Raw genomic sequence first — 16,697 nt, 5'->3', positions numbered from 1 at the left:
AACTTTATTCCAAAATTTAATAAATAGAAAAATCATTTTAAATGTTTTTTTAAGTAACAAAAAAATAAAATAAAATAAAATGAATACTCTGGTAGTGATTTAAATATTAATGTAATAAGAAGATGCAGCCAATAATATTTCTGACATCTGAATTAAACAATCAGGTTATCTTAAATTAATTAATTGTAGCTTTTTCATATTTAACCAGTTTTTGCAATGTATGCTGAGATTTTTTTATCCATTAAGGTTTATCTACTTTTGGGATTTTTTAAAACTTTATTTGAAAACTTAATTAATACAAAAATGAATAAAGAATAATGAAAATAAAATAGTTATTTAAATAGTAATGTATATTAAAACAAATAAAAAAGAAGCACCCAGGAGTATTGTTTACATAGATAAATTAAAGGAACAAATTATTACAATTAAAATGAACAAATTGCGTGTTGCAGACATAATACTTTTACACAGAAAATTCATTAATCTTAATAATTAATTTAAATTAATTTAATAAAATAGAACATTTGTATGTATTTCTGTACGTCCAAGATCGACGTCGTTTCAGCGGGTACGTAAAGAACGTGCGGTATCACGCTTTCCACTCCGGAGACCAAACCATTTCGAAAAAAAAGGGATACGTTTTTTCCTCTCACGTTATATTTAATCATTTGCCTCGTACATTAGAATCAAATTTGGAAACTTATCGTATAATGATGCGTGAATTGACATTTCCTGCGATTTCGCATTAGAACAACGTGACGCTGGTGTCGTTAGACCCCCCTGTCTGGACAATAATGGCGCCGTCCTGTGGCGTATTTTGAGGACAAGGGCACGCTCTCCTGTCACTGTCAGTGTTGTTTCCTCATGTGAGAGTCGACCATGGCGAGGTTTTTGAGGCCTAACATCAGGAGTTTTGTCACCTCACAGCTGAGAATGTCATCCGACCAGGTAAAAGTACATCCGGCTAACAAGGCGCTTGACTGAAACGCCGCTGTCTGTAACCGTTATGCTGCTGTGAGTGAATTATTTTAAATGAATTGGCCTAATATTGTTAGCTTCCCTGATGTAAACAACTGTTGGTGACATGGTTGTAGGTCAGGGGAGTTTTGTAGCAGCGCAGTTTTAGGGAGAGATTGATGACATTACCTATAATTGATCAATTTTAATCATATAAAGTTTACTAATAATGTTGACGCTTGTTAAACTACATTTTTTTAAAAAGGTATTCAGAGCTATGAATTGGTTTGGCCCTCTGATGTTTTCGTGGCATTGTTGTTACACAAACAGTTTCTGGTCTTTTCCATATACCTCTATTATCACCTTGCAAACAAGCAATACACTTCCACTTCTTTGTGAAATATGTTGATTTTTAAACCTCAGAAAAGGGTAACTATCAAAGGGTCAACCTTATTTACTACTACTTATTTACCTTCATTTTATTTTTATAAAATGTATTTATTTATTTTTTGTTTCAAAGGGTCAACCTTATTTACTACTACTTATTTACCTACATTTTATTTTAATAAAAATGTTTTTGTTTGTCCCATTTATTGCTTTATTTAAGCATCTTATTTTCATCTGTTGTCCCTGGGTGTGAAATATGCTGCACGTAATAAGAACAACAACAGCAACATAACAATATAGAAATTCACAATTCCATGCAATATCAATGAGTACATGTAACAATATAAAAATAATAATTCCATACAGAAATAATAAATAAATACACTTGTAGGACAGAGCAGTGCATAAACATTAAGCGAGGCACTTTCTGACTTTTTTTTGTTGCTGTTATTAAATAGATATCGCATAGTACTAATAACACATAGACAAGTCTGTTTGTAAAACTCAAGTAAGAAATGAACTTTAAAATTGTGCAGTTTTAAGTCACCATCCCATAAAGAAATGTATACACAGCAAATCCCTAACAAGGCTCTCAAATGTCTCTGCATGTGTGTACTAAACCTTTCCCCTTCCTGTCTCAGCTGGGTGAGCTGGGTAAAGGTGCAGGAAAAGGTGGAGGTGGTGGAGGGTCCATCAGGGAGGCAGGCGGAGCCATGGGGAAGAAGCAAGCAGCTGAGGAGGAGATGTACTTCAAGTATGCATTTCTATGTTTTAATGTAACCAAATGTCTGATGGAGTTAGCTCCACTGTCTCTTTATTGACGACTAGTGTTTCAGCGATATATAAAAATTGAAGGCTATCATACTGTGTACATTTGCTTATCTCTATCTATATTTCAAAACAAGGCAACAGACTGCAAAGTCTTACCTGCGCATGCGTATTTCCCTTGATTTTTACACATAATTAAATTTAAAACTGGTTTCAAGTTTCAGTTATAATAAAGCGTTTGCTCAACCCAAAAATGTTATATTTTCATTCACTAATAATGATAATAGTTATTGTTTAATAATGTAGATATAAGTTATACCATGAGACTGTGATATTTTCTGATTCGGTTATCTTTTCATAAAAATCTCCTTTATTGCAACCCCATTAAAGATGGTATATAAGTTTATTTTTATTATGATGTTTTGTTTCTGTCCTAATTTCTCCCTGTTTGTGTATCCTTGCCCATTCTCTGTTCCCTCTCTCCCTTTTCTCACTGTTTATTCTTTCTCTCCTTCTGTTGTCACCCACAACCTCATCTGTCGGCCCGCACATAAGGCGAAAGGAGCAGGAGCAGCTGGCTGCGTTGAAGCAGCATCACCAGGAGGAAATCGACCATCACAAAAAGGAGATTGAACGTCTGCAGCGTGAGATCGACCGTCACAAGGGAAAGATCAGGAAGCTGAAGCACGATGACTGAGTGACACCTTCCAAAAAAGAAAAGTTTCAGTTTTCTCACCGACCCAGCCTGATACCTTCACTTATTACTGAGATTGCTGCATGCACTGTGTCACCAGGCCAGTCATGAACATGTGGGTGATTGTACTGTAAATGCATGAAAGTGATTAAAGCCGTTCATAAAATTATTATTGCTTCCATGTCATGCTGTGACACAAGTTGTACAACTTTTCAGGCCTTTTCCCCCTTTTGTAGTCAGCGGGTGTGCTTTATGTGCAAGCAAATGCCAAAGTGGAAAACGCAAAAATCTTTAATGCTTTAATGCTTCACATGGCCACATCAGCTTATCTCCTTGTTTGATGTATAAATAAATTTGTTGTAAATTGTAAAGGGTATTGGTAGCTCGATCTTTTGGTGATGATTAGTTTATCAATAGATTTAAATGATTTTGATAATCATCTTAGTTATTCATTATTGAAAACTACCAAACACTCTCAATGTCAACTTCTCTAATGTGAGGATTTGCTGCTTTTTGTCTTGTCCTTGTCTTTTACACCATGGTGTTATATTCATGTAAGCATCCACATTATATAAGTCCAAATTATGGTTAGGTTGTCATTGTGCTCTGACGTTAATGCTAAGCTAACTTTAGCCGGCAAATTACATGTGGCATATTAATACAAGGCTGACGGAGGCAACAGTGTGTTTAACAAAGTTCGTAATAAACGCTTTTAATTTGCAATGATGGTTACAAATGTGTTTTTTGTGCAACATGTGCTCAGCTCATAAAATGTGGTAGCAACAATCACGTATTGACTTAAAAGTGAAGCACCCAAGTTACTATGCAAGTTGATGTAAAAATCTGTCTTTAGATTTTTCAGGTCAAAATTGATATCCCTTTCTGGTTTTTTTACTGTTTTATGTTGACACACATTTTAATATCTTTAATGTTTTGGACTGTTGGTCAGACAAAATAAGCCATGTTGAAGACATCACCTCACAGTTTCATACACCTTTCATTAGCAGTAGATTCATTCTAAAGAATAGCTGCATATTAAAGTCAGTTATCAGTAGTAGCAGCCCTGATATATTTAATATGAAAGAGTATAAATATTACCTGATAAGGCACTCAGTTATTAATATGACATGAATTATTGTTAAAAAATATATATAATCACTGAAATTTGAAATATTTAAGAATGTGCACCGTGCATATTTTTACACAGCCCTGGGTTTAAATACATTTTATAAAAATCTGATTGCTCTTTAAGGCCTTCATTTTTAAAGTTAATGTTCTGCTTTAGTGATATTTTTTCCAAAATATATATCCATTTAATCAAATAATCAAGAGCCAATGAACATGGGCTCCTCAGGCTAGTGATGGATGGCCCTAAGGTAGATGCTCATTTTCCTTGATATATAATCCATCCTGTAAGCACAGAGGCCACATGCACTGGGTGTCCAAGCAAAATAAATGAGATAATGGCAGTCTGCATTATCCGTAAATACGTGAGCCAACATGAGCAGAGCTTTTCTCTAAATTCAGCACACTTCCATTTTAAGTTAAAGTCACTTACAAACAACAAGCAATTAAAACAATACAGCGGGGTGGAACATTTGGTTTGACAAACTGAGTATTGACATTAGCCTAATAAAGCCAAGTAGGAGATTGTGATTTCATGAATGGTCCAAGTTTAAATCTGTCAACACAAACTGCAGGGGAGGAAAGTTGAAAATATAATCAGAATCAGAAAGGATTTATTGCCTAGTAGGTTTTCACTCACAAAATTAGTTTTAACATGCAATAAACATATTATAAGAAATAAAAATAAGGCAAAGTACTGCAGAAGTCAAATATAAAATAGGAAAATGTATTTAAAAATCCAAGAAGGTATCAATGTATCAGTAATAATAATAAGAACAATGACATGGTTATTGTTATTGTAATTAATGCATATATGAATAGTCAATCATTTTACTTTCTGTGCAGGCAAAATGCCAAAGTGGAAAAAACCTAAATATGTTTAATGTTTCACATGGCAACAACTTCTTGTTTGATGTATAAATAAAATTGTATTGTAAATGGTACTGGTAGCTCTATCTTTTTAGCTCTTGTCTTTGTCTTTTTATCTTTAATATTATCAATGTAACAATAATAATAATAATGATAATCATCATCACAATAAATAAATAAATAATTAAATGAATAAATAAATAGTTATAGTTATAGTTATAGTTTATTGAAAATGAGCTAAACGTCTCCCTCCATACAGCGGCGGCACTGGAACATTTGTAAACACTTTCCCGCGAGGAAGAAATATAAAATCGTCACTTCCGCCTGCCCCTGCCTTTTACCACGGGCAGCCCCGTGTATCTTTCTTTTCGCACATCATGGCGGACCGGTTCAATAAGGTGGGCGACCGCTGCGGATTTATTACGTCTTTTTTTGCTATTAAATGGAAGTTAAATCCCTTACTGTATAGTTAACCTGCGAACGACAATTGCTGGAATCACGAATATCATCGTAGTTTTGCCCGGTGTTTCTGTAAAGACGTTATTTTAGGACATGTTTGAGTGGACATGCCTTCATCATGGCAGCTTCCCTAACGAGTCAACGCCGTTAGCTCGCTAGCTTAAACTTCAGTCATGATTATGTACAAGTCTTGATGACCTACGTACAAATTCAGTAGTTTAATAGATGCAAGTACGTTGTCTTTTACACCATGGTGTTATATTCATGTAAGCATCCACATTACATAAGTCTAAATTATGGTTAGGTTGTCATTGTGCTCTGACGTTAATGCTAAGCTAACGTTAGCCGGCAAATTACATGTGGCATGTTAATACAAGGCTGACGGAGGCAACAGTGTGTTTAACAAAGTTCGTAATAAACGCCTTTAATTAGCAATGATGGTTACAAATGTGTTTTTTTGCAACGTGTGCTCAGCTCATAAAATGTGGTCGCGACAATCACGTATTGACTTAAAAGTGAAGCTCCCAAGTTACTATGCAGGTTGATGTAAAAATCTATCTTTAGATTTGTCAGGTCTACATTGATATCCCTTTCTGGTTTTGAACCCTGCAGGTTCTGCTGCTTGATGGCAGGGGCCATCTACTCGGCCGGCTTGCTGCCCTTGTGGCTAAACAGGTTCTGCTGGGTAAGTTTTTCTGTGTATTTTCAGGTGTGAATTCAGGTTATTGTTTCTGATAACGCCATATCTATAAGCACATGATTACAACATTCAAATACAGAACAGCTCTTTGAATGAGAAGCTTGTGTATTACCTCAGTCTGTCGATGATGATGACTGTTATCTCCCTTGCTTGAGTTTAACGACCATGAGAAAACTCACATGCACTACCATCTGAGACAAGACGCAGGTTTTTAAACAACTGTATTTTTTTTTTTTTAAAGTTCGAGACACTAAACTACTGTCTTTTTTTTTAGGACACAAAGTGGTGGTGGTGAGATGCGAAGGCATCAACATCTCCGGCAACTTCTACCGCAACAAGCGTAAGTAGGGTGTATATATCTTTGTTTATGCTTCTTTTATTTTCTTTGATATGCTTGTTGTCAGTGATGTTTTACCACTAATGTTCGAGTTTCAATGACCATGAGACTACTTTACATGCACTACCATCTGAGACATCAGCATTACATAATAAAAGAATGGCTGCCATTGCTTCGTACTTTAAAGTATTTATAATCCAGTATAAATAATGTCTTTATTATGTGCATTTCTGCAGTGAAGTACCTGGCTTTCCTGCGTAAGAGGATGAACACCAACCCCTCTCGTGGACCGTACCACTTCAGAGCTCCCAGCAGGATCTTCTGGAGGACTGTCAGAGGTGAGAATGTGACTTTACTTTGGACATGTAATCTTCATCAGAATAAATTTATGTTTTAACACTGATGAAACATTATGACACTGAGAATGTAGCAAGAATATCACAGTATAACTGAGAAAAGAATGGGTTTGGGTGGTTTACAATTTCTCAAGTTGATAGACTGGACTCAAACATAAGTTGTATTAAATTTAAGTGGCAGAGATGTCTTCAGGGCCCAGTTGAGAACTCAGAATCTGTAGCTGGTAACTTTGTGTCACATTTGTGTAAACTGTCACTGTATTCCCACAAGTACACAACATAACAGATGTGTGAAAACGTTATTCTCCTCAGCTTATTCTGTTGTCTTTTAGCTTATAAGAAAAGCTAAGAGGCAGTGCTGCACGTGAGAGAAAACAACCAGAGCTCCTGTCAGTGGTCATGAAGTGCGGTCAAACTAGGCAGCACTGTTCAAATATGAATTTTGTGACTTTTTCACATTTTTCTTTCTTTTATTGTTTTCAGAACATATTTTGGTTTACTGCTTAGCTGTAACAAAAAAAAACCCATGGTGTTGGAAACTGTCAAGCTGAATAAAACGCTGCCTGCTGGCTGGGTCACAGACTTACTAGTTTACAGCTAAACGGCACGCTAAAATGTTTCTGAAAATGTTTGAGATGAGAAATGGCAAATGCAGTAACAATCTTTTTCTATATTTCATCAGTGCCGCCCAGTTTGACAGTTTCCCTGCAGATCACAAACTGTGATTGACAGGTGATTTAGAGGCTCTCTCCCTGGTACGTTTTTGGTGCACTGCGGTCAATTCAAACAAATGCCATTAGAAGAAGACCGAAGAAGAGGAGGGACATGATGCATCTTTAGGCTATCTGTCACGCGTACTTAATAAATACAGTGACCGTTTTATCAGTTGTAAAGTGTTTTTATAAGTTACCAACTGAAGCTCTAAATTATGAATCATAACAACCCAACAAGATCAAGTGTTGGATCAAAACATAATGCTGAGTACTGCAAGTTTGACATCTCGTTAGGTGTGATCTTTGCTTTGATTTGACCCAGCACAAGTTGTTCCTTGCTTGACAGTGATGAGCTCTTTATCCCGAAACTGATCATCCATTGATGAGACAAACATTTCGGATCTGATTGCTGAGTTGAGTAGGGTCTTCATTTGTGCTTGGACAAAACTTGTTGATACAGCTGCAATGGTTACTGAAAATATCATGGTTCAGTTTAGAAAGCTTTATTAATCTCTGTGGGGAAGTTCATTTGCCACCAAACCAACTCATACAGACAAAAAATGATACATTCACAATACAACAAATAACACAGCAAAGAGCCATTTGAGCTTACAGGTCTTCTCTGTGCTGATTAGGCATGCTGCCCCACAAAACCAAGAGAGGACAGGCTGCTCTGGAGAGGCTGAAGGTGTTCGACGGTATCCCCCCGCCCTATGACAAGGTGACAAGTCTCAGTTAACAAAGTGCCACCGTGTACCCTGTCGGGCTCGTACGCTTTAACTCTGCTGTCTGTGATGTCACTAAATAACCGTACCTACCTAGTTTGAGTATTGACTTTGAAAAGACATATTGTCTGAGACATGCCGTCCAGTCAATGTTTAGACGTGCTGTTTTCTTCTTAATCTGATTGCGGCATCTGTTCACAGAGGAAGCGCATGGTCGTTCCAGCTGCTCTTAAGATTGTGCGTCTGAAGCCCACTCGCAAGGTGAGCCTTGAGTATTATTTGATTAACAGCTGACTATTAGATTTAAGGGTCAGTTTTTTTTTACTTGAATTGTAGAGCTCATTTGGCTGTAAAATGAGACAAATTCAAATCAAAGTTTCAATTTACCTGCCACAACAGTTCTTACTTGACGATGATGAGAATTTTATCCCGAATCTGATCATCTATTGATGAGTCAAACTTTTCGGATCTGATTGCTGAGTTGAGTCGATAAGTTGTGCTTTGAATTGAAGCTCTGAACAAATAACCTTGCAAACACGTTCATAACAATATAAAAGAACACATTCTTCATTCTTCACATTCATTTTCTCTAAATTAAAACAATGTCTACTCTAGTAATTGAGACGTGGCAGCGATGCATGACACATACTGACTTTGACTTTTCGTTCCCGCTCAGTTCGCCCTCCTTGGGCGTCTGGCACACGAGGTCGGCTGGAAGTACCAGGCAATCACAGCCACCCTGGAGGAGAAGAGAAAGGAGAAGGCTAAGCTCCGCTACGGCAAGAAAAAGACTCTGATCAAGCTGACGAAGCAGGCGGAAAAGAACGTTGAGGGCAAAATTGCAAAATACACAGACGTTCTGAAACAATATGGAGTCCTTGTCTGAGCTGGTTGTCTCTGGCCAATAAAGATACATCAATGTTTATAGAAAGTGTATTGACTTTTCTTTCTCATGGTTTAAAATTGCACTTAAGTTGAAATAAAGAAAATTGATAACAGTAAAATGCTAACAGTAACTGAATAAAAATCACATCATTGAATGGGGACGCAACAGTAAAAGCAGCTTCAAGTCACGTGTGGCCTGGACTGAGTTCTCTTAATGCTGGTGCAGACTAATTTTATTAATACAACAAGCGCCAGAAAGTTTTCATGCAGTTAATATGAACAGCGTTTAATGTCATCAGAAAGGATTTTTAATAAGTATCATTAATGTACCCTGTCACCCTGCAGCGCCTCAGCCCTGTGCTCTCGCTTCTGTAACTCGTGTAATTGGAAAACTGCATGCAGCCTCCGTCTGTGAGAGCTGCCATTAAATAAATTTAAGCCTTGTTCAAATCAATAATTGTAGTAAGCGAATTTCACAAGATTATCTCAATGGTCTCTAAAAAAGTCTAATATGAAACAGTCTGATTTAAATGCCAGTTTGAGTAAATATGAGGTCAAAATTATTTCCCAAAATAATGTATTGGAATAAATAAGCAGCAAAAATGTTGCTTATTAGCAGCTTTAGTTTATTCTGTCTTGTTCCCTTTTCATACATGATCAAAACATTTTGCCATTTGGGCCATTCAGCTTCCCATTTGTTCCACCAACTGCTGCAGCTGCAGTGAAACATCTTCAGTGTAATTTTGCCTCTATTTTAATTATAAGGTTGTTGTATTTTTTGTTTTCTTTTACATCTCAAAGATGACAAGAAATAAGACAGTTGACAAGGATTGAATGACATCGTCATGGTGTTCACTAATCTCCCTTTGTTACAATTTAGTCACTTTCAGGGCAACAGCAGAGTTTTAGAGGCTTTGTTTTCACACAGGCCCTCAGTGTTGTTTCTGCAGTTGATCTTTTTCACCAGCAGAGAGCAGTGTTGTGCCTAATTTCATGCATCAGTTGTTGAAATTCATTCAAAGTTTTGTCAAAAAAGAAAAAAAAAAATGAAGTCTCAAGTGAATTGAGGGTTTTAGACAAAGTTTGACTGCCAAAAAGTGAATTTAAAGAAAAATAATAAAGGTATTACTGCTGATCTCCTGCTCTGAGGAGTTCAGGCACAAAGCAATACCTTTGTTTCTAATGACTTATCCTTGTCATAAAAGTGTGTTATTTCTGAATACTTAATGTAAAATATATTGCTATCCTCCAAGAACCTGACTAAAATGAATATGAATTATATGATAAAAACCACAATCCTGACAGAGTGGACTTCATGGGTGTTTAACTACATGTACAATAATATGATTTTAAAGGATTACACTGGAAAATACAGTTAATTCCAGCTTATTCTCTTTCTTAGGTACTCCATTTATTGAAAAGGTTGTTTTCTTTTTCAAGAACAATTGGCAGCCCAAAATAACCACAGCAATTTAGCTGCTCTTTTCTGGTAAAACAACTGAACCTCCTGGGAATTGGGAATGGGATTTGTCCATTTTTCTGTACCCCCTGAACTTAAAATAAGACGCACTCTGAGGTCATTCCCTCTCTGTTACTAGTGATTCAGAAGGAGCTGGACTGACAAAAGTAATTGAATGTTATTGAGCGTCAGTTATGTGGATTCACTTAATCACATCTGCACTGACCCGTGTGCTTTTACATGACAGCTGTCTATAAACATGTGCTTACTGATTTGACCCAGTAGCATGTAGCAGCTGCAAGTTTTCATGAATCGTAAAGAGCACACAAACTTTCTGCCTAAAAGCCGAGTGATTTTTCTTTCTCGCATTTTTTCACCAAAGAATTTATAGATTTTAAAGGGACAGTTCACCCCAAAATTAAAAGTGTGCCCCCCCCCCCCTTATCTGTAGTGAAATGTATCAATACAGACTGTTTTGGTTTGAGTTGCAGTGTTGGCAGGGCCGGCTCTTGGTATAGGCGATATAGGTGGTCGCCTAGGGCGCCATCTGCTGGAGGGGCGCCGCCACGCTGCCAGTCCCCCTTGGCCTCGAGGGAAAATAATAATAAAATAATAATTTTCTATGCACACTGGTGCCCTCACTTAGTGTTTTCTGTCTAGAAAAAAATATATATTAGCATTACAAATAAACAAACAGTGACATGTTCCTAAATTACGTGTGACCATGTGATGTGTTGTTATTGGGTGCGGAGGTGCGGGTTAGGGTTAGGGCGCCTAGGGCACCAAATTGGGTAGAGCCGGCCCAATTTGAGTGTTGGAGACATTGGCTGTAGAGATGTCTGCCTTCTCTCCAGTATAATGGACTAGATGGTACTCAGTTTGTGGTGCTCAAAGCGGCAAAAAAACATTAATTTGAAAAATTCAACAGCGATGTCTCTTTCCAGAAATCATGACCTGCTTACTCAACATAATCTACGGACCTTGTTGTGAGCAGGTTCATGTAGGAACTATTTTCGCTCTTAAAGTATACCCACCAACTGTATCACCGCACAGAAGGAAGTGTGCATCTACACATTGACTGGATGTTCATGCTCATGATATGCAGATGTAAATGGTAATGGTACCCGCGGCCATCAGGAAGACCACTCAGCCTTACTTCCAATTTTTCCCAGCAGCCACCTGCAGTAGGCCTTTTGCAGCAAAAAAAAAAAAAAAAAAATCCTGCTGCCCAGAAAGCATTTTTTCCCATAAACCACCATTGTTAAATAAAATAATCTCTAAAACTGTTGACAACACACCTTGAATTGCAAAAAAGATCAATTATGACCCCTACTGTTATGATTTTCTTTCAGTCATAAAGTTACTATGTTTGTAAAACTTTCCTTGGGCCAAGAAAAGCAATTTAAAAATCTATGAACTAATCACTGGGCTGAGCTGGAGCTCATGGCGGAGCCATCGAGAGAAACAGTACTGTGCATTTTGGCATATGTACAAGGTGAGCAATTTGAAATATGAATTATAAAAGGCGCCATCTAGGGGTCCCATATATAGTTGCTATTGCACATCTCTGGATGTCATCGGGAGAGCTTTCATGTCAGCTGGCACAGATACACGCTTCCCTCTGTGTGATGATACAATTTGTGGGTGTAGTTCTGTAGAAAGAAAGTAGTTCCTACATGAAACCGCTCACAACAAAGTCTGTGGATTAGTGTAAGTAAATGGGTCATGATTTCTGGAAAGAGACATTGCTGTTGAGTTTTTCAGAAATGTTTTTGGTTTTTTTTTGACACTTTGAGCACCACAAGTCCTTGATCATACCATTCAGTTCCATTATGGTAAAGAAAAGGCAGACATCTCCAACACTCTGTAGTCTGATAAATAGCACCACATGTAAGAGGAGAAATGTGTATTTTTAATATGGGGGGTTAATTGCACCTTTAAGAGGTAAAATAACCCAGTGTTTCACAAAAAAAGAGAAAATTATCAAAGAGTCAGGGTGAAACAGTCATTTTTTAAAATCCTTTTTATCGTATGTGAATGATCCTTGGACACTTTGAAAGGTCCAGTAGGGGTGTTGCTTTATGATGTGTGGATTTCTTTGAGCAGTTGATCCAAGTGTCAAGACCTCATCAAGGGCCCAGAACATGATTTATGGCACAGGATAAAAATATAATCCACAGAACCTAATCTCTTGCCTTTTTGATGGGTAAAAAAAAAAAATCCTTGTTGAGATAATTTGACTGTTGACTGTTAATCTCCATATCTGCTGAGTCTAAAAAAACCCTCTCACAGTAAATTGTCCCAATTAGCTCTCACTTCATTTTAAGTTGATAATCTGTATTCTGAGGTCACCTCCTCGCTTTTCCTTTTTGCTCTTTCCTCTTCATCTCATTTTAGCAAAAAGAACATGTGGGGTGAAGATTTTTTCTTTTCTTGGGAAGCAGTATGTAGATCCTGTCTATTTGCTGGAGTTGGATTCTGAAGCTGAGACGAATGCTTGAAGGACATGCGGCTGCCTCAGCACTTCTCCAAGCATCTTGCGATGTCTTAAAGTGATTAGTTGCGCGTGTGTGGGCATTGTGTTTGTGTCGTATGGCATTTTGAGTGACTCTGATTGAAATGCTGGTTATCCTTCTGATTAAATATGGAGGATTTCTTGTATTATGTGGCAAGACACTCTAGACTTTCTATGTTGGTCTTGTCTCTCTCTGTTTCATAGATGTACATGTCAACACACATGCTACCTTCTGAACACAGACCCACCGAGGATCGGGGGGAGGCCAATCTGACGGCTGTCTACCTGCGTTAAGGTGGGATGTCGTGTCTCCAGCACGCAGATGGAAAAATCACTGTGACGGCTCCAAAAATGAGATTTTTGGATGATGCTGCCTGCAATGGATCCCTCTCTAATCACACAATCTGAGACAGATTGAAAAGCCCATGATTGTCTGAAACTGCTCCAGCAGGCCCAGCCCATTATGGGCTCCAACAATTATAGACATCTTCCTCCTCCTTTTCCTCCTCCTTCGACTGGCTGCTGTTTGGTGCTCGGTATCAGTACCGGAGCGCTCGTCCGTGTGGGAGACATGACATGGAGTCTCGTGAATGGATGTTATTCTGTGATTCAAATCACGACATTAAGTGACTAATGTGCGGAGTCAAATACTAATACAGGCCATCAGAAAGGGCAATGAAAATGAAATTTGTTCTTCTTAGTAATCACTAATAGCCTACACATCAAAATACCAAAAATTTAGGCAACTGTAGGGGTGTAACAATACTCGTCTTTGTATTGAACTGCTCGGCTTCCAGCTCAAAAGGGTTATAGAATAATCACCAAAGAAGAAACTAAAAAGTTTAGTCTTTCACCCCGAAAGGAGCTCATACTTCATGGTGTTAGTTTTAATTTTAAAATGACTTTCAGATTCTCTGCAATTTCTTCTTTTCTGCTGTATTGGAAACGTAACTTATCATGACATCACCCATTGGTTTGTGGACTGCCATTCTGAAGCCTTAAATTCGGCATTTTGGCTTTTGCCATCCATCCAGTTTTTCTTGAAATCAAAAGTGGCCTCCTAGGCTTATTTTGCCTAGCGATGACGTTTTTCTATAGACGTTAGTGTCGCCCTGGTTCCCTTGTCAAAAAGTCTATGGAACTTTTCCACTGGATTTTGCATTGTGGCTGAAAATAAACTCTGTTGTAAACAAATGTTTATGATTCTTACATGATTTGTTCATCAAGATCATTTTTAAGAAATTTTTGATTTTTGAAGCCTAAATGCAATCTCCAGAAGTAAAAAGCAAATGTTAGGCTATAAAAGAACCACAATACGGTCACATGACTTTACATTGCCACTACAATGATGCTGTTAAGTCATTTCAGCGCGGTTCGTCGTGATGATGTTCTGTAGTCTCACTTAGCTACTTGTTAGCAACTGCCTTTTTTTACGACACATAAAAATTTCAGAGTTCACGAGTGGGTATTACTGACTAATTCCATGTGGCAGAACAAAACATCAAAGTCTTTGAAGCTTGTCTCAACCACAGACCTTATATCAGGCATTACATTAGCTATAGACACCATTTTTTGTACCAGGCAGTTAACATGTTTATTTCGGCTCTAAAGTCGGGCATTTTAACATAGGTATTTATGGTGATGGACTCTGTTTTGGAGCCAGTCTCAAGTGGCCAATTGGTTTCCAAGCAAAGAAAAATTTAAACTTTAGTTTGACTTTGAAGTTTTAACCTTTTTTGACTGTTCTTATTGCAGTGTCACCTGAAAGATTATAACACTGTCACCTGATGCAGCCCATGTTTTACCACAGCGAGCATTCAAAACACACAGCGTGTGAGTAATGAGAATGATAAAAAGGCTTTCTTACATGCCAGCGTGAGCTGATTAGTTTTTAAGCTTTTATTTGATGTTTCAGTAATGTCTCATTTCTACCAAGTCAGTCTAAAGCTTATGCTGTTGAGTCATTATTGAACCAAAGATAGCTTCAAAATCAGATTAGCAAAGAGGAGCACGTCAGGGTACACAGTTTGAATAACTGTAATAATTTATTTCTCATGAAAACTTACTAAATGTTGGTGTGTGGGGTTGACACAGCCGAGTTGACTCTCTCTTTGAACAGTTAAAGTTTTCCCATCTGTGCTGATGTCACCCTTGAATGGGAACAAATTTATTCTAAGTCTCAAAGGCTGGGTTTGAGAAAGTAAGAAAAAGATAAAGAGCAAATGTATATCTAAGAGAAAAATCTGAAAAACCTGTTAGAGAGGCAAAGTTCAGGCATCCATGAACCAGTAGTTTTAGAGTGCCACAACAATCTAATTTAAGTCCTATTATCTGTCCCCAGATAGACCAGCAGCTATACTCAGATTAATAATTTTCATTCTTCTCCTCAGTGTTGTACTCTGAAAATCCATACAATTTATTAATGCTATTGATGCACCGTGAATGCCCCAGGTGCAGTCCTATCATTTTCTCATTTGATGCCTTGATGTGATTAAGATGAAATATGATATCTAAAGTGTCTATTATAAAGTATTTCCTTGTTGTGATGTTGCACTGACTTAAAATCTCCACACATAACACAGCACCTTAGAGAAATTTCCTACCTGCCATTTGTAGTTGTAAAATTTGTATAAGTTGTACATTTTATTATTGTATATAAATTAATAGTTAGGCTATACAATATTTGTTTCATACCGTTAAACTTCAAATGTTTGGATTTATTTGTGCTTCAACAAGACAAAGTGGCAATAATAATAACAATAATAAATGTCACGGGGGCGGGGTTTTGTCATAAATCCTGTATACTGATTGGCTAGTTTAGTGGTAATATTAACACTGATTGGTCAGTTTGATGTCACGTGTTGCAGCTGCTGCAATGTTGCACCTGAGCTCGGCGACTCTCCATTGAAAACCATAGGATCAATACTCCAATAAAAAAATACTGGAATGACTTTTAAAATGACCAAAGTTCACAGGATTTTGGGCCGAAAGCGACGAAGCAACAGGTGCGACTCGTGCAACTCAGCCGCAAGCGTCACGCGGACACCTGCGGCGGTTAGCTCCGCTGTTAGCACGAGAGTTAGCCAAGACGTCAACAGGAAGACCTCAAAACGAAAGAAAATACTGTAACTAACCTGGAAACAGCAGAAACAAGACACAGCAGGTTACCTTGCTGCTGAGAGACCGCCGCAGATACACAGAGAGTAACTGACTGACCCACACACGAGGAGGGTCGGTTCCTGGTACTGTCGGACCAAAGTGGGCCCATTACACACCAGTATACTGAGCTGTATGGATCTAATGTCTGTTGTGACATTTTTAGGGGACTGGACTTTTTAAAATAAGGATTTCGCTCTCCATAAACATGGAGTCGACTCTTCTGAAGGTAAGTCACTGTTTATTATGAAAGCTAGGGTGAAGTCAGGTTATTTGGGACATCAGGTAAATTGTATTAAAAAAGGTTTTACATCTTTGGCTCTTTGAATATTAGCAGTCGGATACAAAACGTGTGTTTTAGGTGTTTCTACAAATGTGCTTTACATGGAACAATCATTTTTGTTGGTTTGACATTACTGGGGGACAGAACAAAGAGTCAAAAGTCCTCTGGTCCCAGAACTCACAAGGAAAAAGCCATGAGGCATTTTCTCATGTTGGTAATGAGACTACTGAAGAAAAAAAAAACCAATAAGGGCTTTTCATTAAATTTTTGACTGATAATAAAATATCTTCACAATTTAGTTTTTATGG

The 16,697-nt window shown here is 37.6% G+C and overlaps 3 protein-coding genes and 4 non-coding genes across 7 annotated transcripts in view; all 7 read left to right on the top strand.

Annotated features, from left to right (window-relative positions):
* The first annotated feature begins 786 nt into the window (after positions 1-786).
* Positions 787-3,529, top strand: atp5if1b (ATP synthase inhibitory factor subunit 1b). The gene is made up of 3 exons (XM_042500501.2): positions 787-948; positions 1,986-2,098; positions 2,668-3,529. Exons 1-3 carry the CDS (start codon positions 880-882, stop codon positions 2,807-2,809), a joined length of 324 nt encoding a protein of 107 aa, XP_042356435.1. The 5' UTR covers positions 787-879; the 3' UTR covers positions 2,810-3,529.
* A 1,549-nt stretch (positions 3,530-5,078) lies between these two features.
* On the top strand, positions 5,079-9,022 carry rpl13a (ribosomal protein L13a). Its single transcript, XM_042500500.2, has 7 exons — positions 5,079-5,199; positions 5,873-5,945; positions 6,235-6,300; positions 6,534-6,635; positions 8,002-8,087; positions 8,293-8,352; positions 8,768-9,022. Exons 1-7 carry the CDS (start codon positions 5,179-5,181, stop codon positions 8,975-8,977), a joined length of 618 nt encoding a protein of 205 aa, XP_042356434.1. The 5' UTR covers positions 5,079-5,178; the 3' UTR covers positions 8,978-9,022.
* Positions 6,078-6,161, top strand: LOC121954171 (small nucleolar RNA Z195/SNORD33/SNORD32 family). Its single transcript, XR_006106547.1, has one exon. It is a non-coding gene; the product is annotated as a small nucleolar RNA Z195/SNORD33/SNORD32 family (small nucleolar RNA).
* LOC121954170 (small nucleolar RNA Z195/SNORD33/SNORD32 family) lies at positions 6,357-6,437 on the top strand. The gene has a single exon (XR_006106546.2). It is a non-coding gene; the product is annotated as a small nucleolar RNA Z195/SNORD33/SNORD32 family (small nucleolar RNA).
* LOC121954173 (small nucleolar RNA SNORD50) lies at positions 7,707-7,782 on the top strand. Its single transcript, XR_006106549.1, has one exon. It is a non-coding gene; the product is annotated as a small nucleolar RNA SNORD50 (small nucleolar RNA).
* On the top strand, positions 8,499-8,574 carry LOC121954172 (small nucleolar RNA SNORD50). The gene has a single exon (XR_006106548.1). It is a non-coding gene; the product is annotated as a small nucleolar RNA SNORD50 (small nucleolar RNA).
* Positions 9,023-15,826: 6,804 nt separating the features above from the next.
* Positions 15,827-16,697, top strand: part of htr1d (5-hydroxytryptamine (serotonin) receptor 1D, G protein-coupled) — a 126,214-nt gene continuing 125,343 nt past the window's right edge. Inside the window, exon 1 of the mRNA XM_088087700.1 lies at positions 15,827-16,335. The gene's annotated coding sequence lies outside the window, so the exon portion shown is untranslated. The remainder of the gene's footprint in view (positions 16,336-16,697) is intronic.

Source organism: Plectropomus leopardus, chromosome 14 (genome assembly GCF_026936395.1).
Source record: "Plectropomus leopardus strain MGB_pleo_1.0 chromosome 14, ASM2693639v1, whole genome shotgun sequence".
NCBI lineage: Eukaryota > Metazoa > Chordata > Actinopteri > Perciformes > Serranidae > Plectropomus > Plectropomus leopardus.
Note: the sequence above shows the minus strand (reverse complement) of the source record. Positions and strands in the feature narration are given on the sequence as shown.